Source organism: Salminus brasiliensis, chromosome 14 (genome assembly GCF_030463535.1).
Source record: "Salminus brasiliensis chromosome 14, fSalBra1.hap2, whole genome shotgun sequence".
Taxonomy (NCBI): Eukaryota; Metazoa; Chordata; class Actinopteri; order Characiformes; family Bryconidae; genus Salminus; species Salminus brasiliensis.
The window spans coordinates 1,874,382-1,898,142 of record NC_132891.1 but is presented as its reverse complement, the minus strand read 5'-3'; the positions used below and the strand labels follow the sequence as shown (position 1 = coordinate 1,898,142).

Below are 23,761 nucleotides of genomic sequence, written 5' to 3'. Positions count from 1 at the left end.
TGAAAACTAAGGGGAATGAAATAGGAGGAACAAGGCTGATTTTAAAATGTAAGGAGGAGAAAGTTCAGATAATTGGGGGAAAATGTGAGAAGTAGAAGTAAAAAGTCCAGTAAAGTTTAGATAACCAACATTTCTACTTAAGTAAAGATAACTAAGTATTTGTACTTCATTACTTAATCATATGGTTTAACCAATTTGGAAAAGGCCTTCAGGAATGTACTCTGTACATTTAGGGTCTAATATATGAACAGGAAACAAAACAAATCAGATTATCATCATTTCTTCTTTTTTAATGAAGGAGATTATTTTTTTTTCAATCCTCTATAAAACAATAGCAATTAAAAACATTTGAAGTAAAATATTTACATATTAACAAGTGACTGTGCAAAATGTACAATACATATAATATATATTTATATTTTAATACATACAGTTCAGGCTAACCTGCTGCTACTTCTCAATGTGGGAAGGTGAGGCCAGCCTGAGCCAATTATTACAGTAATCACCTCTAAAGAAAACAGGGAACAAAACAAAACAAAAATACTGAGCGGGTGATGAAATTATGTGCGATTCATAAAACAAACAAAAGAAGAGCTCTTCTGAATCAGATTCTTAACAACAGGACAAAAAAATAATAATAATAATAAATCAAATATGTACAATCATAAAAGCTTATTGTCTCATACGGTCTGTGAAAATAGAAGAAATTAGCATGTGCACTTTAAAAAAATAGGTACAAACTAGGCCTCAGATAAATAGTCAGAAATGAAAATTGCTGGGTTGTGTGTGGAAGCAGTCCATAGTCACAGATTCATCATAGCAGAAAAAAGTGCAAAAGCAAACTCGCCGTTATTTCTCTCAAAAAAATAATAATCTTAGGTCACATTTTCAGAGTATTTACGTTTCTTCATTCCGGTCATTAAAACATTCGAGTCATTCAACTCAGACTTACACTGATAACCTACATATATCTCCACACACACACACACACACACACACACACACACACACACAAAATGTGTGCATCCATTAGCATCTGTATGCACACAATAATACATAAATAACAATTCAAACTAAAGAACAATAATAACAACAACAACAAAAACAAAAACAACAACAGTTCAAATATAATAATCCGACACATCAGTAAACCAAAGTTGAGATCTGCATGAGAAACAGACTGGAAGATTAGATTAACGCTGATAACGAAGACGGATGCTACAGGAGACAGAAGTTGAAGGTAATTGCTTGATTAATTGCTCAGCCTTCAGACGGAAGTACAGTTCTATGGCTTATTTTGGCAGGAAGGCAACTTAGCAAATAAAAAAAGAACTTTCCAGTTAAATGAATCCACAGGCTTCCTTTAGAAAAGGCTAATAAAGAGCTTTAAAAGATAGAAAACTGTAGAAAAAGAGCTGCAGGTCTGCAGATGCTCACAGGGAGGTGTGGAGCGTTTAAAATGAGGGGTTTGGGGGGGGGGGGGGAGGTATGGGGTCAGCAGAGCAGGTTGGATAAAGTCAGAGTTCAGTCGAAATTGGTAAAAACAGACCCGCCTCCTCCGACCCGCTGCTGAAGGTCTGTGTTAAAAAGAGCAAACTGGACCCAAAGTTTAGAAAAGGGGAAGAGCTGGAGTGGACATTTGGAGGTCGTTGTTGCTTTTGGCCTCAGGGGCTGATGTTCGCCTTAGGAAAACTGTGCATGAAGAGCTGGAGAAACCGTTCACATTTATATAAAAAAATATATAAATAAATAATAATAATAATAAAAGAAAGTGTGTGTGTGTGTGTGTGTGTGTGTGTGTTTTACTGTCCTCCTTCATGATCCTGTTTGAAGCGCCTTCAAGTAAAAGTACAAAAACACCCGATGCCTCTTCTCTGAGGAGTGCTGGTACGAAGACATCCTGGGGAAGTGAGAAGGAGAACCCCACCACATTTACTAAATTCTCTGCCTTATTAAATGGTTGAGAGGTTTGCTTTGAAAAGCTCGGTTCTAGATAACCTCCCCCAGTCAGAGCTGTGGTTCTACAGTGGAGGTGAAGGGAAGCAGACGTCTGAAGCTCTAATAAAAGCTCCTCACAGAAAGTTCTTCACCTAATGGTGATGAAGACGCTGCCTGATGCCTGAGACACGGTTCTACCAGAGTTCTGAGAAGAGTTCGGCTCTAGAACCTGCTTTTAAAATCAGATCATTAAAATGGTGGAGGGATACATGCTGCAGGGTGTAGTGCAGCTACAGAAAGTAGTCCCTAAAGAAAACTGCATTAGTGGAGATTCTCTATTCACTATTTTACCCTCATCATCATCATCATCATCATCCATATAAACACAGAAGACTCGTGTAGCTGCACTGATGGGTTTGGATAGGAGATAAATTATGGGCTATATTTGTGTTGTAGTCATGGCGACCGATGCCTGCTTCCGTTCACCTCCACTGTAGAGAGGTCAGAGTGGGTCAGTTTCTCTACAGTGAAGCTCAGATTCACACCGAACCCCCGACTCTGACTGAGCTCAGCTCTCAGACTAAGTTCTACAGAGAATTGAGGAAAAATATAATCAGTGAAATCATCTTTATAGTCCCTCATTCATTAGAAAGTTACTCCAGCGCTTTCCAGCCTAACCTGCTCTCTGCTGCATGTGTAGCGTACAGTACAGATGCCTACAGACAGTCATTTCAGCACACTAGACTGAACCTGGACATTAAAAATTATCAAAAATTATAAAGCGAATAGCAGTTGCTGAATTCAGTCAGTAAACACACACTGTAGATTCTGCAGTCAAAACTGTGCAGACATCAGGCGGCAACATGACATCATCATATTTGATGATTTATTTTATCACCACAATATGCTTTTCTCAGCATATCAGAGATCTGGTCAGTGATTAGCAGTGCTTTGAACCCTAGGTTTCTAATTCTGCTGCAGAAACCACTGTGAATTATTAGAAAACCGTTTGGTTTAGAATCAATTGTGGAGTCCCACAAGGCTCTAGTTTAGGGTCTATGATATTGGTGTTAATTATTAGGGTGAAGAACTGAAGTGTGGCTCTATGTACAGGGTTATATATTATGGGGTTACATATTATGAATTTAGTGTGGGTGGAGGTGTGCTGGGGGAGACATCATTTACTGTATGCTCTACAGTGGGATCTGAACTACTGCGAATAAGCAGGATGCTCCTCTGTATGGACAGCTAATTTAGACTAGTAAAGTCAGGAGAGTCTTCACCTTCTCAGAGAAGCGATCGTAATGAGCTACTAGATTTGGAACGGTGGCCCGCTCCACCGGCTCACCTGAAGGCTAAAGCTTGACATGCTATTGCTCTCACTAGCCGTGCCATCAGCACCATCAGTTTACTTCCAGTCACGCTCCCGAGCAAAAACATGAGAAAGTAAAAACTGCTGTTTGGATAAAATGTCATAACAGCACCTGCACTGTTAACAGTGCAAGACCTGGGTCTCATACAGCCCCATATTTCAAATGCCTTATCCAGCCTGGATTCAGCCACTGCGCACAGACGTCTATTATAAACCATCGGCCAGTAAACAGGCTTCCTGTTCTTTTCCAGGTTCAGCGAGATTTAAAGTGGAGTGCTGAATGAGTGTTTATGGTGACGGAGCGTACACTACGGATGCAGCAGAGAGATTAGGTTGAAGTTCTTGGTTAAGGTGTGTGAATTCCCATCTCAGCTCCTGGGCTGAGCACAGCTGTGTGTTTCCCTCTGTTACAGCAGGGAAAACACAGAACTACACAGTGCAGGAGGACCTGTGTGCGCGTGTGTGTGTGTGTGTGTGTGTGTGTGTGTGTTATTTGAGAAAAGCCTTATAAAGCAGGTGAGAGTGGCTGGTTTCTCGTTCGTTCTCCAGGCAGAAGAGCAGATCCCTGAGATTTACTCGAGTGATGCGCTGCCGGGAAAACTGCCGCGAGCCTCCGGAGCCCACTGCCCCTGAACCAGCAGACACAGGAGACACACCCTGGGGAGAGAGTGAGAATGAGAGAGTGAGATTGAGAGAGTAGACAAGGTTAAAATTGACAAGAAAATGAAGAATGGGGGGGGATGAGAAAGACGAGGACGGAGAAAAATGGACAGAGACATAGATGAGGATGTGACAGGTAAAAGGATGGTAAAGCAAGGGAGAGAGAGAGAGAATCATCCATAATGTATATGTAATAATGAAATATTATATGATTATATATATATATAGAGGTGGGGTGGGATGATGTGTTGGACATCAGGTTCAGCTCTGTGCTTTAATACCTCTGGTCCCGATCCGCCCGCCGCAGAGTCCACCTTCCGCTTCTTTCTGGGGCCGATAGCGGCGAGCGCCGTCAGATTCGCATCCCTCTGCCTCATTTGAGCCAACTCCTGCTGCTGCATCTATAGCACAGACACACACAGACGATTAGGATTCATGCCGAGCTGAGCTACGGAAACACTGCTGCGTGTACAGGTGCTATGCTCCTGGTACCTCTTTGGCTTTCTGTTTGAGGCGGAGCTGCTCCGGGTCCTCTTGCCTCGATCGGGACTGTCAGCAAAAACATAAAACACACACAAATCCATCAGCCATTATTCAGCTGCACACAAATGAACTCACCAAGCCTCACTCACCATTTCTGCACATTACCGCAAACCACAAGGAACGAACCCAGCTTTATCTGAATAACCTGAGGGTGACGACCGATAATCAGAGATGCATCATAAACACAGATGCCCTTTAAAATGGTAACACACGCATGCACGATCAAGGGCCCAACAGCGGCAGCTTGTCGAGCCAGGGTATCGAACCCACAACCCGGTCATCAATAGCCCAGAGCTCTAACTGCTGAGCACCACTGCCCCAATATTATAATATAAATAAATATAGCGGCCTGATACTGAAATAACCGGGGGATGATTACGACCTGCAGTCTTGCTCTGAGCTCGTGCTGAAGTCTGCGTGAAAATCAGCACTTTTGGAAACTGCCCTTCTTCTAGACCCTTTAGCACCCTCTGCTGGTCACTCTGTGCTTAACTACATGAGCGTCTGAGCACGCAGTTGTGAATTTATGTTAAAATAAAGAAATACTAAAATACACTAATTAAAATCACATTTTTTATTGATTTAAATCAAAATATTTAGTTTGATTGTCAGGCTGAAGCTCATCTCTCCATTATATTGTGATTCTATTAGAAGAATCCAATTACAAGGCATTTGTTTACAGCAGGTCGAAATCAGGTTTATTATTATTTAGCATCATTCACCTCATTCACATCATCCGTCACTTAATACTATTTACTATTAATATTAAGCCGTATGCGGCAGAGTTCCCAGACATGCATTACAGAAACAACAGCATCCTGAATGGACATTTTCCCTTAAAAGAGAAAACCTCATCTCTGACACGGCGTACCCTTTGCCCCATGGTGTTGTGTATGAGACTGCAGTGTGTTTGTGTGTGGGATTACCTTTGCAGCTTTCATCAGAATCTCCCTCTCCTGTTCTTCTTTCCTCTGTTTCTCCATCTGATCCAGCTGCTCGAAGAACTTCAGCTGAGCTCGAACGTCGCTGACCTGCTCATGCCGCTCGTCCTCCTGCAGCAATAATAATAATAATAATAAACACATAAAACCAATGGTAGATGAAATCTGTCAGCATCAACCTCAGGAGTCAACAGAGTCAGACAATGTGAGAATCTCTACATCTGTCCACCCCTCTTCTAACTGAAGCCCTTCGATTCTCTACCTTATAGGAAACGTTCTTCTGCTGGGCCACCTGGGTCACTTTTTCCATAAGGGTCTGCAGCCTCTGCTGAGTGGCGTGAGAGACGATGCTGATGACGTCAGCGCCCAGCTCCGAGATGCCGTACTTTTTACCTGCAGAGGTGAGCAGATGAAGTGGAGTGCAAGAAAGATACCATACAAGATGGGTCACTAATGGGCAGACCGGGTCCACATCCAGACACTGGATCCTATCTGGCCCTGGACCTCTAACTGATGACCTATTGAGCACATTTCATTGTTTATTATTAACAATGTACCTTTCCTAGCCTTTACAGTCCATGTTTCGCTGCCCAGGAAACTCACAGACCAATCAAATGTGTGTAAATATCATATGTGGCACGACTCAGCCAACCAGAGACAGCGGGTGGGGGAGAAAGCCAGTCAGAGGGAGGTTTATTCACTAGGGGGCTCTTTATATATATAAAAAAAAATTAAACAAATAAATAAAAGTAAAAATAAAAAGTGGATCGAAAACCCAGCATGTCACTGAGACCGGACTCGAGGTTCAGGTTTACTGAACCAGCAGTTCTGAACCAGTATGCCTCATATATTTAAGGCATTTAGCAGACGCTCTTCTCCAGAGCGACTTACAAAAGTGCAGAGCCCGTGGTGATTAGTAAAAGCAGGCAGTTGTTGACTACGCCAGTTCTCCTCCTGCCATTAGGACTAATAGTTTATAACCAGGGCCTCACCGATCTCCAGGATTCTGCTCTGCAGTGAGCTGGTGAACAGGAAAGCTTCATCCTTACAGGAGCGGGTCACTGCGCCCACCAGCTCGGAGTTAGTGGCCAGAATTCGATCACTTTCCTCGGACAGGTTAACTCCAGCCATGGAGGCCACGTCATTAATGTCATCATCATCCCTTCAAATAAACACACAAATACAGACATGAAGAAAACAAACAAACAAACAAACAAACAAACAAACCAGATCAGATCATTCATCTTATTTACTGTAAACACAGAGTGGCACTGATACTGTATCGATGCTGATAATTGCACTTTGTTGTCGATTGATACCTTGATAGTTAGATTAACATGATTTACTACCGAGCTCAGATTCAGTCAATCTAGGATCAGAAGTGCTAATTTAGTTTACAATGAAGACGATAAGCTAATGCCACTAACAAACACTGAACAGGGTCACCAATCTCACCTCCATAAAACACCCAAAATCTTTATTTTCCTCAAAAATCTAACAAAAGCTACTTTATCAAGTTCAAACAACAAACTTACAAATAAATAAACAAACATAATGATAATTAAATATGTAACAATAAGTAGCTTTAAGCTTTTATTTTATTTTACACATTTCAGATAAACCTGGTACCGTTTAGCTCTGTTAGTAATGAGACCTGCAGCTGATCAGTGTTTATTAACACTAACAGTCTCCTCCATATGATCAGAGAAGCTTACTGTATCACAATACAATAAAATATCAAAATATTGCCCAGCTCTAGTTGCAAGATACATCTCTCGGATGCAAAGGAGGCATCATCAGTGATGTTACTGGAGTCCCTGAACCAGGTCCCAGATTGCAAAGCAGCATTGGTAATAGAACGAATGGCCCTCATGTCACCACTCCGATGACTCTTAGGCCTGCTGGTGCAGTATAGAGTATAAGCCATTGCAGGGCCGCCCCCCCCCCCCCCCCCCCCGCCCCCCCCCCCCCCCCCCCTTCTCCTCTCCGTACGGGCAGTTTGTAGGTCAGCCCTGGCATTTACTTCGATGTCTGAGGCTTTATTAGTAATTTACTACAACAGCGGTTCCCCCGGGAGGCCTCCAGTGGGCGTTAATGGGGCATGAGTGCACAGATTTAAAACTTCCAGATATTTAAAACCTGCCAAGGTGCCACTTTACCAAAACCCAGCCTGAGGGTCTCGGTGAGAGCGACTATGACATTAAAATTGATTAAGCAGAGCGCATGCTGCAAGCCCTCAGAATCAATGGGGATATAATTGTAAAGGGAAATCTTTGAGTAAGCACTTACTCCGTGAGCATGCCATCAAACGACATTAATCACTGAACTCGGAGCTCCGCAGCCCTGAAACCGGTTCTGATGGGGAACCCCAGCAGTTCGCCCCACATTTCCTTAGAATTTAATGGTTGAGCTCTTTAGCTAATTACTGATTGTGTAAAACTGCTTCGTGATGACAACCGCTGTAAAAAGCTTTACAAATAAATTTGATTAGATTTGACTGTAGGGCTGGGCGATATGACAAAAATACTGTATCATGATATTTACAGCCTTTTTTTTCGTGATATACGATATTTATGATGATACATTTAATCACAGACTAAAACACATCAGTATCAGATTTTTATAAGCTACTATTCAGATCCTCTCCTGTACTGAATACAGTGATTTATACTCAACACCTGCTGCTCTTCATCTAATGAACCCAGTCTAATTACACTGTTAGTGCTTAATAAACACTGATCAGCTGCAGGTTTCATTACTAACAGTCTCCTCCTGCTTGGAAAAGCTTATTATCATCATAACAGAATTTATCACGATACGTTAAAATATCGTCATATTGCCCAGCTCTACTGCAAGTGTCTCACGCATTACATCTCAACCAATAATTATCAAACTTACAGGAACGTCCCCTGACCTCCCCCTGACAAAACTCTAAACTCTAGAAATCAGTGATCACCCAAATCAGTGCATTTCCCAGCCCACCTCTCAACCAGCTCAAACATGTGGTTTAGGAAGCACCCATGTGAAGTTCAGGTCATTAATGTGGTTCATTACTCAGAGCGTCCTAAAACCACATCAACAAGTCCACGTCACCTTCTGCCCGGCCCACGCTGCAGGATGTCTAAAATCCTAACCGAGACCCCACACACCCGGACACTTCACAGAATAGTCTGTCCCTGATGGTGGGCAGTCATTAAAGTCCCCACACTACACCAGCTGCCCCGAAAGAGACACGACACACTTCCGGGGGAATGTTGGATGGTGAGGACCTCGACCCGGTTATGCTGTAGTGTGGGCCAGGCTTTAGTGAAACCGAGCAGTGAGCATATACCCTATATGTCCAAATGTTTGTGGACACTACTTCTAATGAATGCACTCAGCTACTTTAAGGTGTACCCACTGCTGACACTGATGTGCAAATGCACACACACAGCTTGTCAAGTCCCTGTAGAGATTTTTAAATAATTGGTGAGAAGATCTAATAAATACTCCAGTTTATGATGAATTTGAATTTGAATGAATTTTATAAAGGACCATGCTGAAAAGAAGTGCACCAACCTGAAGTTGCCGCTGCCTGCATCTTTCGGTTTGGTCTTCTGGATGGCAGAGGGCAGAGATCCAGACACTGACAATACCTTACTGCCCACAGTGACCGCAGTCTTCAACATTGAGCCTGAGAGAGAGAGATAGAGATAGATAGAGCGAGATAGAGAGAGAGAAACAATTGAATTCAGCTCAGTTCCGTTTTATTAGCACGTTCTACAGCAGTCACCGCCCACAAAGAAATGCAGGTGCTGCCCCCCTTACAGAGTGTTGCCCAGGGGGGGGGGGCAGAACTCAAATAATGAATCCTTTCCCCTTCTGGGGAGAGCTCTGCCAGCAGTTACGGTACAAACTGGACAAGGAAAACTTTGCCTTGTCATTTCTGGCCTCGACCACAAGGTGGCAGCAGTTCTCTTTAGAAACATAAATCAAAATAGTCATATTTTCATATAAAACAATTTACTATGAAGGGAAACCTTTCTCTCTCTTTATTGTACACACGATGTAAAGGTGAGCTCTAATTTAAGATTATGATTTGATTTGGAGGTTTAAGAGATGGTTTAAAAACCATCCTGACTCAGAACTCTATTCACTACACTGGGCTGGTTTACTCAAAAGGATCTCAGCAAAATGATGATTCCCACATTGTAGAGAGAGTATATCACACTTACCACTTTCTGTAATAATCAAAATATTAAAAGTTTAATGTAAAACCCATAACTACAACAAAAATCACTTTATTAAAAATTAGGTTATAATGATGCATTCTTCATAATAAAATGTTTTATTCTATATAATTTAATCATCATCAGAGCAGCATGATTTTGAGGAAAGACTGAAATTTCAATATGTATAATGCAATATTTAATAAAATTGAATATTTCACTGGAAGTCACCAGTTCTCAATAATCCAACCAGTTGTGATCTAAAATTAGAGTAAAATCTGATACTGGGCAAGTATAATATTCTGCCTCTGGTAGACAGATCAGAGAAAATGGGAACAGTGGGAATTTCCCTTTCATATAGACATTTTTCACGATACACAATATTCATCACGATACATCAAACAAATCAGTAGCTAATGAGTTTTATTAACTACTCTTCAGATCCTCTCCTGAACTGAATACAGTGATTTCTACTCACCAGCTGCTGCTCTTCATCTAATTAACCCAGATAGAAAATTTATCACTGTATGATAAAATATCATCATATTGCTCAGCTCTACTTACAGCCTCGATTTCATTAGACTTACATGGATGGAATTTCTGCACATGCCTACATTGCGATGACGTAAAGCGATATATTGTGCAGCCCGAATTATAACCTTAATAATGTAAATTACAGTATTAATTGTAAGTTACAGTATAAATTATATGAATTACTGCAACACAAGGCGCAAAACTAATCTGCACAACCATGAACCTACATCGAGCACTGCGGAGCATTCAGTAATGAGACGGTCCCAATCATGAGAGACCAAGGCTGTGACTGAACCTGATCCCGGGTTCTCGGGCCTCCATACACACTCACCTGGGGGAAGAGTCGGCGTCTGCGTTCTGACCACAGTCTGGGGCGAAAACATACGCAGCTGACCCGGTCTCAGTGTGACCATGGGCGTCTGGGTTACGCTCACCTGAGGCGCTCTCACCAGCGCCCCCTGCTGCTGCGGCTGCTGAACAATCTAAAAACACAGAGAGAAAAGTACAGTACACATTGACCTGTTTTAATGTGACGACATGTGAATCTCTGCAGCGCACACCCATCAGTCTTCCTGAAATCACACTGTCCTGTGTGTTATAACTGAACTAGGGCTGGGTCTCGTTAGGAACCTTCAGGTACTTCAGCTCAGATATTAATTTCCAGAATTAATTTCCCATCCTGTAACAGTACTTCAAAGCTTTGATGTTAAACTACACTTAAAGAACATAATTTATTACATAAACAGACTCGTTCAGAGTGGGGGGTTTGGTGTGAAACACTCGGTTCTAGATAACCTCCCCCAGTCAGAGCTGGAGTTCTACAGTGGAGGTTCTAGATAAGCTCCCCCAGTCAGAGCTGTGGTTCTACAGTGGAGGTGAAGGGAAGCAGACGTCTGAAGCTCTAATAAAAAAAGCTCCTCACAGAAAGTTCTTCACCTAATGGTGATGAAGACGCTGCCTGATGCCTGAGACACGGTTCTACCAGAGTTCTGAGAAGAGTTCGGCTCTAGAACCTGCTTTTAGAACCAGATCATTAAAATGGTGGAGGGATACATGCTGCAGGGTGTAGTGCGGCTACAGAAAGTAGTCCCTAAAGAAAACTGGATTAGTGGAGATTCTCTATTCACTATTTTACCTTCATCATCATCATCATCATCATCATCAAACTCAGAAGACTCGTGTAGCTGCACTGGTGGGTTTGGATAGGAGATAAATTATGGGCTGTATCTGTGTTGTAGTCATGGCGACCGACGCCTGCTTCCATTCCACTGTAACCTCTGAACCTCCAATTAACTGATGCTTTTCATGCTAACAGCAGGGGGCACCCTGACCTCAGGTGTGTAGGAGTAGGAGTTTGATGGCGTTACCAGGTTGGGTTTGATCTGTGTGTGTTGAGGCAGGCTGATGACGGGTTGGTGGGGGGAGGTGGTGGAAGTGGTTGAGGTGATCAACGTGGCGGAGGTGGTCTTGGCAGCGAGTGTTGGGGTTGCCGTGGGCGGGGCTGCGGGGCGCTGCGTGGTCGTGGATCCCCCCAGCACAGCAGAGGTGAGAGCGGTGGAGGAAGGCGGGGCCGTAGGCTGCGGGAGCTGACTCTGCTGGATAAACGCTGCTGAATCTGGGGTCATCTGACGCAGCGCGGGAAGACTCCTCTGAGAGAGACACACAGACACAGATTCATGCATTTCTTTATTATTTATTATTTAGAGGGTAGCTTGCATTCAATTGGTGGCTGAGCAGATTATTATACATCGAGGTAAATATCAGAGACCTCTTATTTATTTATAAAAAATAAATAAAAAAACTCTAACATTCCCACAAATTAGTAAAATACTATTTCTATGATTTGTGTTATTTAACGTTTATTGCTGCACCATGGGTCTGAGAGTCTCGATATAAGCCAAAGTTAAACTATGACGATGATATTTTAGGCTGTTGTCTGCCAGATCCAGTAGGGGATGCTAGCAAGTTCAGAAGTACTCCTCTAATTCTCCTTATTAGTGTACCTTTTATTTTGTCCTGCCAGAAATACTGTTCTGAACACACTGATGAAGGAGCTGCAGATGGTGCTGCGGTATTTTATGGTAGGGAGCGCAGTTTGGGACACAGCCACAGCTCTGTTCACACTTAGAGGGAGCATCTGACCTCCAAGGTGGCGTCCCAATTGCGTACTGCACACTAATCCTATAAGACTTGAACACTAATTTCCAGACGCTTTGCATTGCATTGTGGGGCGCTCCTCTCTTATTTAATACGCAATTGGGACAGACCCTAAACTAAAGCTGCCGCAGAATCAGGGCTCTTTCAGCTGTGTTCTGATTGGTGTGAATGCAGGTATGTGGGTGTCAGATGGGCAGTGATGGAGAAACGATCCATTTGAATACTGGGCCATGTTCTGAAGCATGCTCTAGCGCCACCTACTGATCACCAACTGGTTTAAATGCATCTACTTTTATCCAATTATATTTTTATAATTTAACAATTTAACATTATTTAACAATTTTCATTACATTCCTTTGATGTAAAACATAAAAACACTCCTTTGAGATTTTAGATATAATTTATAACTCAAGACTGTCATGTCCTTGTTTCAGAAGATCACTTAATTTTTGTTTGTTTTGACAGAAACTGCACATAAAACAAAAGATACTCAAACATTTCTACATTAAAAGCACTTTAATTGTACTTCTATTGCCACAAACGTTGAAAATGCTGCTATTAATTAAGCACATTAGTCCACAACAACCCCAAAACAGCGTCCGACTGGTCTGCTTTACTGTATCAGCACTGACAGAATTCAATCAAATCCCTGCTAACATCATTAACTAAGGCCGAAATGTCGAACAGCACTGCAGCGTGTTCTTAAAAAGAGCAGGTCTGGTCATACACTCGGCCAGGCAGCTCACGCCACCTGATAAGACTAATTAGCATTTACAGGGAAAAGCCACAAGCTGCTTAGTCGTCATTAGCGGCCTTCCCTCCGGCAAGGACCCGGGCCACGCGCTGAACTCCGGCCAAATCAGGCAGAGCTGCAGCCCGGCGTAGGTTCGGAGGCTGCTGATCTGAGGGTTACCTTAAGGAAAGGCACGAGGTAGGGCTGAGGTGAGGAGTTCAGCTCCCTGTACAGTCTGCTGGTGAAGTCTTCTGCCTCCAGCTTTCCCTCCTATAAACACACACAGCCGTTACCATTCCAGTCCTCGGTGCTCAGCATGTGCAGTTCAGAATATCAGCTGTTTTGGAAGGAATTAGAAACCTTCTGAAATGTAATGTGATCTTTTAGATTTGTTATTATTGATAAATTATTACTGATATTGATAGATTATTGTTATTTTGACCAAATGTAAATAAGAGAACATCTCTGAGAAGCTGCAGCACAATTTGTTTATTTGCTAAATTACAAAAGTTATGTTCCATTAACGTTTTACTTGCTTACATTTTTTACATTCAATTGATATTTTCACCAAATTATCATGTTTAAAATGTGCAGAACTGAGTCTCTGTTTAAAAATAAAGGAAAAAATGCAATCGTTATAATTCAGAAAATCAAAGAAATTTAGGAATATACTCACAGCTCATACTCGAGCAGGACAAAAAAAATAAATAAATACTAATAACAAAAAATCCTTTTGACTATTAAGGAAGTCAATGTAAAAAATTATTTCAGAATTTCTATTGGTCCATACATCATGAATCTAATCAAATTGATTGATAGAAAATTAAAGATTACAATTAATACATTTCTTTACAAACATCCTGCTGCAGCATCTCAACACACTTTTTAAAAACACAGTTTTTAAGTTTTAAGCATTATCTTGCTGACACAGATGTGCAAATGCACACACAGCTTGTCTAGTCCCTGTAGAGAAGAAGTACTGCCAATAGAATAGGACTCTCTGGAGCAGATCAACATCATGACCCTATTGGCTCCATGCTGCCTAATAATGCCAGGCGTGGGCTAGAGGGGTATAAAGCCCCCCAGCATTGAGGAGCTGTGGAGCAGTGGAAGAGCTGTGTTCTCTGGAATGATGGTGGAGGAGCTCCATCCAGTACTTTTGGAGGAGTTTGAGAGTTGGGGATGAGGAGATGGGGTGGTGTTTATTATCCAACGTCCTAAGCTTACTAACTCCTGTTTTTGTTGCTGAAGGCAATCAATCAATCAAATCATCACAGCAATGCTCCTTCGCCAAAATCTAGTAGAAAGTCTTCTTCTCTGAACAGTTGAGACAGTTACTCCAACAGAAGCAGGATCAGCTCTTTTAATACCCTTGATTTAAGAAGACATAATGAATGAGCAGGTGTCCCAATACTTTTGTCAATCTACTGTATTATCTATTGCACTGAATTCTGTGTAGTACAGGAACCTGGCACCTAGGGTTTAAAAGGGTTAAGCGGCTCTCCAGACAGGCCGTACGACGCCATTCTGAGGTGTGATGGTCAGCGTTGGTTGCTACGGAAACATACCAGGAGATTTTTGACCAGCTCCTTCACGTTAGCTGCCGTTTCTGAGGACTGCTTCCCGCTGGACGCCAACTTGATCAACGTGGACAGGAAGTTCTTGCACTTTTTCACGTTTTCTAACGTTTCCTGAAAAAGAGGCGAGAAGATTAAAGGATGTTCGTTACGACGGAGTTCAAAAGAGGGCATGTTCTCAACAACCTTCACCCAACAGTTCACCTTTACATCACCCCTCTGGAGTCACACCTGCATTAGTTAATACCCTCAGGTATAATACCCAAATGTTCAGAACAATCTTTCCATCATGAGACCCCATGTGCACGCCCCCTAGAGGACAGTGTGATAATAATCGGACCCTAAACCTGAAAAGTCTTTTTTCTTCTCATTTATATATGAGAAAAATAATAAATAATAATAATTAATTAATAAATAAATAAATAAATAAAACACATACAGACTTTTCCCCACCCACACTAGTCAAGTTAAATTTATTAGTATAGCACTTTTTATAACTGTTGTCATCACAAAGCAGCTTTACATAATTAGTAATACAACACATAACATAAAAAGACATGAGAGATCAAAGACCCCCAGTGAGCCCCAACGCCGACAACGGCAAGGAGAACCTCCCTCAGAGCTGGAGGAAGAAACCTTAGGAGGAGCAAAGACTCATAAGTGGGACCGACCCGTCCTCCTCTGATCAGAACCATTAATACATTATTGATAAAAGTCACCAAACCATCTAAACTGTTGAACTGCTCTGATCATAATCATAATATAATAATCATGGTGTAGAAGAACTTAATATAGTCATGGCAGTGCTGGTCAGAGTAATGAGAGGAATGATGGGTGATAGTGGTGATATTAACAGTGGCAGTCCAGCAGGGTCCATCAAGAGTTCACTACATCTGAACTCACACCCATCCAGTGACTTTTGTAAATAATGTAAACATTCAGAAGTTTAATATAATCTAGACTCAATATTTATTACACACTGCAGAATTTGCACACTACCTCGAATTATTTATTATTCTCTGTCTGTACTGTGTTGTGTTGTCTGTCTGTACTTGTTTGTGCTGCACTTGTGTTTTGTATGCACTGTCTATGTTGCACCATGGTCCTGGAGGAACGTTGTTTGGTTTCACTGTGTTCTCTGTATGTAGTTGAAATGACAATAAAACTCACTTGACTTGACTAGAAGTGGAGTTTTGTAAACAGAGAGTGTGTATAGTGTTTGTGTGCATGTATAGTACAAGTTAATGTGTAAATATACAGTATTGCTATTTTGGAAATACGTGTTTTCTTACTACTGTAAGGGGCGACGTATCCACGTTTTTCACTCGCCCTGACACCTGGGTAATGTGATTTAATTTGAAACGTGTTTACGTTCACAAAAGCAGCATAAGAATAAATTATTATTATTTTTTTTTATTTATTTATTTTTTTTTAACAGTCAAGCCAGAAAGTCTGCACACCCCTTTTACCTTCTCCAGGTTTTATTACGTTACAGACTTTTCTATTCTACAGTAAATTGAGCTGAAGTTCAACACGGAATGTCCCGTACTGACAAAGTGAAAGCCTTTTAGACGTCTGTGCTAATTTACTTAAAATCAAAATGTTAAAAGTCACACCCTTCGACAGGACACCCAAAAGTGAGATGAGGTGCACCTTGTTTCCACTTATGAGGTTTCTGGACGTGGTAAATGCAACTGATTGGACATGATTGGGGATTGCCAATACCTGCCTATATAAGGTCACACAGTGGAGCCATGGGGTCAAAGGAATTATCAGCAGACCTCAATACTTAAATACTGCAGCTTTGCATGTCTCAAATTTTATCATTGTACTGAAAAGATTTTCTTGGAACCACCAAGAATCTTCTTAGACCTGGCCACCCAGCCACACCTAGCTATCGGAGAAGGTAAGCGGCGATCCTATCGGAAGACCAGCCATTCAGACAGCACTCCACAAATCACGTCTTTATGGAAGAGCGGACAGACGGAAGCTGCTGCTTAGTAAAAGGCACATGACCGTTTGACAAAGAGCACCTAGAGGACTGCCCAACCATGAGAAACTAGATTCTCTGGTCTAATGAAACCAGAGTTGAATTTGAGTTTGGCCTGAATAGAGTCCGATCTGGAGGAAACCAGGCACTGCTCCTCACCCACTGCACTCCATCACTATGGACCACAGGAGCTGAGTTCAGTGGCAGGTTGCTGTCACAGAGCTGCTCTACAGACAGACTCAGGAGGTCCTTTGTTCCGAGAGCAATCAGGCTCTTTGGCGCTTCCCAGTGGGGCCGGAAGAGGGAGGAGGAAGGATGAGGACGGAGTCATAGGTTTAATCTGCACTATTAACACTGTACTGTACATCCTGTACTCTTTACTGACACTTATAATATACATATTTATTCAGTATTGAAATCCGTCTGCTTCATTCCCAATTCCTTATAATTGTACTGCCTTTCATCGCCGGTTGGTTTCAAATGCATATTTTATTTTTTATTTTCACATTTATTCTAGATTCTTTATTGTAATTATTGTACTGTATTACACAATACGCTACATTTCCTTCAGGATCATTGAAGTATCTATCTATCTATCTATCTATCCATCCATCCATCACCTACAGTGCTGGGGAGGCTTTTCCGTAGCGGGACCGGGACCGAGTCCTTATAGAGGGAAAGCTGAATGCAGCCATTCTCTAAACTCTCACCGTGGAGGCAGTAGTAGCAGCAGCAGCAGAAGCAGCAGCAGGTGTGGATCCAGCAGTGGTCACTCTTTGGACTGCAGCTACTCCCACCTGCCCTGGTGGAGGTGTGCCAACAGGGGGCGCCTGGGTCCCTCCCAACATTATGGCATTCTACAAAACACAACAGAACATACTGAACAACAGAGTGGCAGAACATTTACACGGACAGTTTTCCTGTTACCTCCGACACAAGGCGAGGGTTTGGTAAAGGAGGACATACTGCCTTTAGTTTCAGACTGCAGATATGAGGCTGATGTAGATAACAGGTGATGGATGATTACGCCCACCAATTAGCATTTACGTGGACAACATGTTAAAAAAAATAAAATAATAATAATAATAAAATATAAAAATAAATACACCCACAAATTTTATATGTATAAAATGTATATTATGTGCATGTGTGTGTAATATATATATACAATTTTTTTTTTTTTTTTTTTTTATATATATACAAACTATATATATATATATATATATATATATATATATATATAAATACATGCACATAAAAAAATAATCCATATTTGTAAATGATAATTAATACATAAATAAGGCATCAGACACTTCAATGTGCAGTTTCAGTAGCTCAACCTTTTCAGGATCTCAGGGTCTAATTTATAGCAATTTACTTATTTTTCAGGAGTTTCCATGACTACAAAAATAGTCTCTAACATTTATAAAAATGATCCAGTTACAGTTTTGTATAGTATAGTAAGCTATACATCAACAGGTCATCAATGGGGTCAGACAGAGGAGAGAGTCCTTCAGTGTTCTGCATGTGCTGTACCCAATGAGATAAAATGTGAAAAGGGTGAAATTATAAATAAATAAATAAATGAATAAATGAATGATTCAGTAAATTACATAAGTTAGACTTTTCACCATCACTTATTACATGTAGATGCAATCAGGCCACTCTAGACGGTGACGGAGATCATGAAGAGGAGCTGAGTCAGCGGTATTAGAGTGTAAACACAAAGGGAACCTCTGAGCTTCAGCTCTGTGTGTGTGCGTGTGTGTGTGTGTGTGCGTGTGTGTGTGTCTCAAACCTGCATTAGCGGGGGTCTCTGGAGTGCAGTGGTGGGCTGAACACCCGCAGGTACAGGAGAGCCCTGCTTCATTATAGTGGTTGGGGCCACCTGCCGCGTTATTAATGGGGTCCCAGGGGCCTGTAGGACACGGCGAGAGAGGAGAAAGAAAAGTAAGTAAAGACAACAATTAAAATAGTAATAAATAAGTAGGAATATTTATGTTTATAAATGATTATTTACTGTAATTATTGTATTAAATCATTGTAAAATCATAAAACTACGATATCCAGACTTTAAAGACAGAGAGCATCAATACGGTGCCGTTTCCAATACTTCTGTATAAACTAAGAACTTATTATGCATTTATAAAGCACATTATTTCTGCTTTATAAAACATAAATGAACATATAATATACCTGAATTAATATTCATTCATTTGAATAATTTAAAGGAACTTCATTAAATTAAAATTAAACAAAAGCTGAAGCCTTCAGTCTGTTCAACCCTGGTAGGTCTCACTAGTAGAAAATTTGCCAATTAGTCTTTTTTTGTTTTACATTAAAGAAAATATTTACATTTGGTTTGAAAATGATATTTTATACTTTAATAGTTAAAGAAATGTGCAGTAGTTTAAGGCAGACACTGAGGGTTTAAAAACAGCCAACTGTGGAAATGTACAACTGTACTGTACTCCTTACTCTCCTTCTGCCATCTATCCCTTTACACACTTCACAGTGGGAGGGACTTATGCTAGGGCTTATGCAAATGACTAATATTCTTCAAAAAAAAAAAAAAAAAAGTAAAGAAATTTTGAAATAGAGGTTATTATTATTATTTACACTAATTCTTATTAGAGATGTTTGTTGATTTGTGGTGATCAGGGTTTATTGTTGGAAGTGGTCGAGCTGAACTGTGTGAGATAAAAGACAAATTAGACAAAATATAAATTAATCTGATTTAATCTTAAATTTGGGAATGAAAATAATACTACAGCTGAAAGTGTGTGAATCCCTGCCCTTCTAAAGACAAACAAAGGCACTACTGTTACCTGTACAGAGGTAATATGGACAGGTGGAGTGCTGGTGGGGGTTGCAGGTCTTTGTGCCATGGTGCCCTGAGATTGGGCCTGCATCTGGGCCAACGTCTGCTGATGGATCATTAACAACTGACCACTCTCGCTGCGCACCAGGACCATTCCTACACACACACACACACACACACACACACACACACACACACACACACACACACACACACACACACACACACACACACACACACACACACACACACACACACCAATCAGAGTGCCCGATTTTTCAATTACATCTGATTAGTGTCTAATTTGTTAACAACTACCGGGGGGATTAAAATAAAAAATAATAATTAATAAACAAATAAATAAACATAATTGGGAAAAAAAATAAATAAATAAATTAGTCGAGTGCAATTCAAACTAGGGACGCACCAATCCCACTTTCCTCCTTTCCGATACCAGATTTTCAAGTTTACTGAGTACCGGTACCGATACCACCTCTAAATACTCGATAGAAGCTGTTCTTTTTAAGGAGTAGTGGTTGAGTTTCTGCACATGTGAAAAGTTTCAGAGCTCTGAAACAATGAAATCGCCACAGTGCAGTAGGCAGGTGGTGAAGCATGATCTTGCTAAGCTCGACCAAACAGCTTTTTATTTAGTGTTTAATATTCACATTTCATCAAAAGATCACGTCTCTGTGTAAAAAGACACTAAACCTTAGTATGTGGCTTTAAACAAGCTGCTTAACTCAACCTTCGAGTTTCCACATGGAGAGAAAAAGTGCTAAAAGTTGCACTGAATGTCTAAATGTTTAATGGTGATAAATATTTATGACTGGACTAAAGTCTGCAAACCAAAATTCTCGTTTATGGTATCTGTGCTTTTTATTGCCGATACAAGCGCACTGATACACCGATAAGTATCGGCACCGATACAGATACAGTATCGGTTCAACACTAATTCAAACTGTAAGGTCATTAAGTCATGGTAAAAATGTGATTTTGTACACATTAAAAACAAAAATATCATTTTCCCATAACTCAAAATAAAAATACAAATAATTATCTATATATATTTTTTTTTAAATAAAGAATTAAATAAAAAATAAAATAAATAGAAATGGGCATTTGCTCAATATTAGGCAGATTGCTATTACTGCCATATTACTGAAATTACTGAGAGTGTCTACTTTAAGATTTTTCTTAATATTTCAAGATTTTTTCTTGATGTGTGGAAAATTTTAATTTAAGATAAGATAATCCTTTATTAGTCCCACAGTGGGGAAATTCTCAGTGTCAGCAGAAAGGGACAGCAAGACACTCAGTTACAAAAAAAATGTAGATAAATAATTTACTACTAATTTTATTGAGAATCTCTTAATATTTAAAGATTGCTTTCTTATTCAATATTTTTCCTCTCATTAATTTAAGATTTCTTTGGCTATTTTCAGACCGTTTTCCTCATTAACTTAAAGTTCTTGCTATGTTTTTAATTTGTTTTTAACTGAATTTTAATTAATTAATTTATTTAATTAAACTTATTTTAAATTTGACTTCTTTCCCCCCTATTTTTTCCTCCCGTACATTAATTTGAGATTATGTTTTTCCCCCATGATTATTTTGAAACATTTTCTTGAAAGATCAATACTTTGATATAATTCACTTGTTCCCCATTAAAACCATTAGATACTACTGACAAACGTTTGGAAGTGTATGCAGGTATTTCTTTAAGGAGTGTGTGGAGGAGGGAAGTGTGGGAGCATCATAAGCTTCAATCACATCAGTTCACAGCTCCAACGCAAAACAGGTCTTGACAGCTGTGCAAACGCTCTCCAACTACTGCTCCAACACATGCACCTGACGCAGTTCAGGCAGCGACGGCGTGCGCAGGTTACCTGGCGGAAGCTGGATATTGTGGACGCTAGGCTGGCTCTGCTGGGGTTGAGGGACTCTCGGCGCTAAGACCTGTGGAGCTATGGCCCGAATAGCTCCAGTGCCAGCGCCCAGAGCTGACTGCACCATAGTCCTGCCCCCAGTCTGCATGACGGGGCCTCTAACGGGCTGTACGACCGACGTGGGAGCTTGAGCCACAGTCTGAAGAGTTTTGGGCGAGTCTGCTTTGTGCCCCTGTGCCACCGTTAGCGTAGTAGGCAGGTGCACGGCGTTCACGCCGGCACTCAACGCCAGGCTGTTGGTGCCATTTGGTGCAGTCACCACCACTTGGGTTTGCATAGGTGGCCTTACCAGCGCAATAGTGGGTCCTGCGGTCAGGCAGGAGGCCTGCGTTGAAATCACAGTGGAAGCGTTCATCAGGGAGGTCTGAATGACCGTGCCGGACGGCGCGCTTGGTCCTTTGAGCACACAGCCAGGTCCATTGTTGACTACCGTGCTGGAGGACGATGGCAGTGCTGATGAGGATGACGTGCTGGAGAAAGCTGGCGAATCGTGAGAGTTCACCATCACCGCATTACTTCCGTTCAGAGTGGCACTTAAGGAGGTCCCCCTCTGCCCGCTGACCGGCGTGTGGTTCTGCGTGGAAGCTGCTTCAAGCCCCTGTTTCAGGCGTCCAGGTGTACCTGCTCCAGTGGACGGCACTCTGGCACCAGCTGGTACTCTTACTCCTGTTTAGAGAGCATAAACAGAAGCGGTCAGCGGCTTCACCTACACCTACACATGGCACTAAAAGATACACACCAGGGGGGCGCAAGGGGTACCGCTCCAGCAAAGTTTGGACGTTGCCCCGCTGACACACCCACTTCGCCGGGAGCTGATTCTGGTGTGTATATGCATCTGGTGTGCAAATAGCCAGCTAACAAACTTTGCTGGAGACCAGACACCTCCTAGAGCTGGAGCTTTGCACCCTCATATAGACCCAAGCTTAATTTGAGGAGTGTATTGATACCACTACAGATCAAAGCTGAGCGGTCAGTGGGACAGCAGCTATGGTCAATCAGAGACCCCTGGATCTGGATATGGTGTGGATCTTTTTTTTTTTTTTTTAAGATCCACTATTTTGTTAAGAATGGGTCATTTTAGACCAATATACTAGCACTAGCTAGTTTAATATTAACAATAAAAATAATAATAATAATAATAATAATAATAATAATAAAGACCCTCACTGCCACACGTTCTAGATATCTGTCTAATAACTCAACCGTGCAATTATAAAATCTAATTTTCTTCACTTTTTGGAAGCGTAAAGTGCCAAACTGCAATAAACAACAACAATAAACAACAACAATAAACAACAACAATAAACAACAACAGAACTCACCTGCTCTCTCGGTCTCCTGCCCGAGTCCCATGTTGTTGTTATCGCGGATTTCGCCACTGTTGCCCCCCGCTAAGCCTCCGAGGTGCCCGCCAGGGTTCTGGAGCCTGCCGGCGAGCTTCCCGGCACCGGTGCCGATGAGCTGGGACTCCAAGGAGCCGACCACGGCGCTCACAGCCTTCTCATCCACCTCGGCGTTAAAGAAAACATCGTCCAACAACTCGGAGCCCGCCGCCATCTTTCTACTATCTTTCTCCTCCCCTACGCTCCGATCGCAGCGCCTGCGCTGATTGGTCGAGGCGGAGCCGCCGCGCCGCCGCTGATTGGCTGCTTTGACATTTAAATGGCTTGGGCGACCGTTGGAATCGCTGTGAGGGAGAGTTATTCGGTTAATGTTTCTGTATTTATCCATTTCAGCTGTTTTTTATTTGATCTTTATGAACTAGAAATAAAAATTAACACGTTTATGTTCATCTAAGCGAGTTGGGGTGAGTTTAAGACGCGGGAGTAAACACGCAAAGCCGACGATGACAAGTTCACGCGGCTTTATTTTTTATTTCTCCCACCCGTATTCCGACAAGCCACGCCCTCCGTGCGTTGTGATTGGCTAGTGATGAAAGGGCTGCTTGTTAGTGTGAACTACTAGCCAGTCCTAGTGTAGGGGCGGGAGGCTGTGAGCCAATCGAAGCGCACAAGGCGGGACGAGTGGGGTGTGCCGGTATACGGGTGGGATGGTGCTGATGGCAATGTACTGGCAGTAAAACAAGGCTGGACTTAAGAGTTCATGTAGAGCTAAAGATCCATAAGTTAACGAATACGATGAGTTATTATATTTATAAATATTTAATAACATAAAAACGTATATATGTATATAAACGAGCACACCTTTCCTTGTGAAGTACAGCACTGTCAGAGATCTCCCACATAATAATCTACTGCTTAATATGAATGGCCCTGATGTAACTTATTCATACTAACATCAACTATACATGTACTTATGTAAGATATGATTAAAAAGG

The 23,761-nt window shown here is 41.6% G+C and overlaps 1 protein-coding gene across 1 annotated transcript; it reads right to left on the bottom strand.

Moving 5' to 3' along the window:
- Positions 1-280: 280 nt before the first annotated feature.
- Positions 281-22,980, bottom strand: LOC140577274 (transcription initiation factor TFIID subunit 4-like). The gene is made up of 16 exons (XM_072697173.1): positions 22,746-22,980; positions 21,364-22,089; positions 19,482-19,630; positions 18,452-18,571; positions 17,364-17,510; positions 14,655-14,777; positions 13,267-13,356; positions 11,564-11,845; positions 10,528-10,678; positions 9,013-9,127; positions 6,447-6,616; positions 5,717-5,847; positions 5,440-5,565; positions 4,463-4,519; positions 4,252-4,371; positions 281-3,967 (listed from the first exon to the last, which is right to left on the bottom strand). Exons 1-16 carry the CDS (start codon positions 22,978-22,980, stop codon positions 3,800-3,802), a joined length of 2,910 nt encoding a protein of 969 aa, XP_072553274.1. The 3' UTR covers positions 281-3,799.
- Between the last annotated feature and the right edge of the window lie 781 nt (positions 22,981-23,761).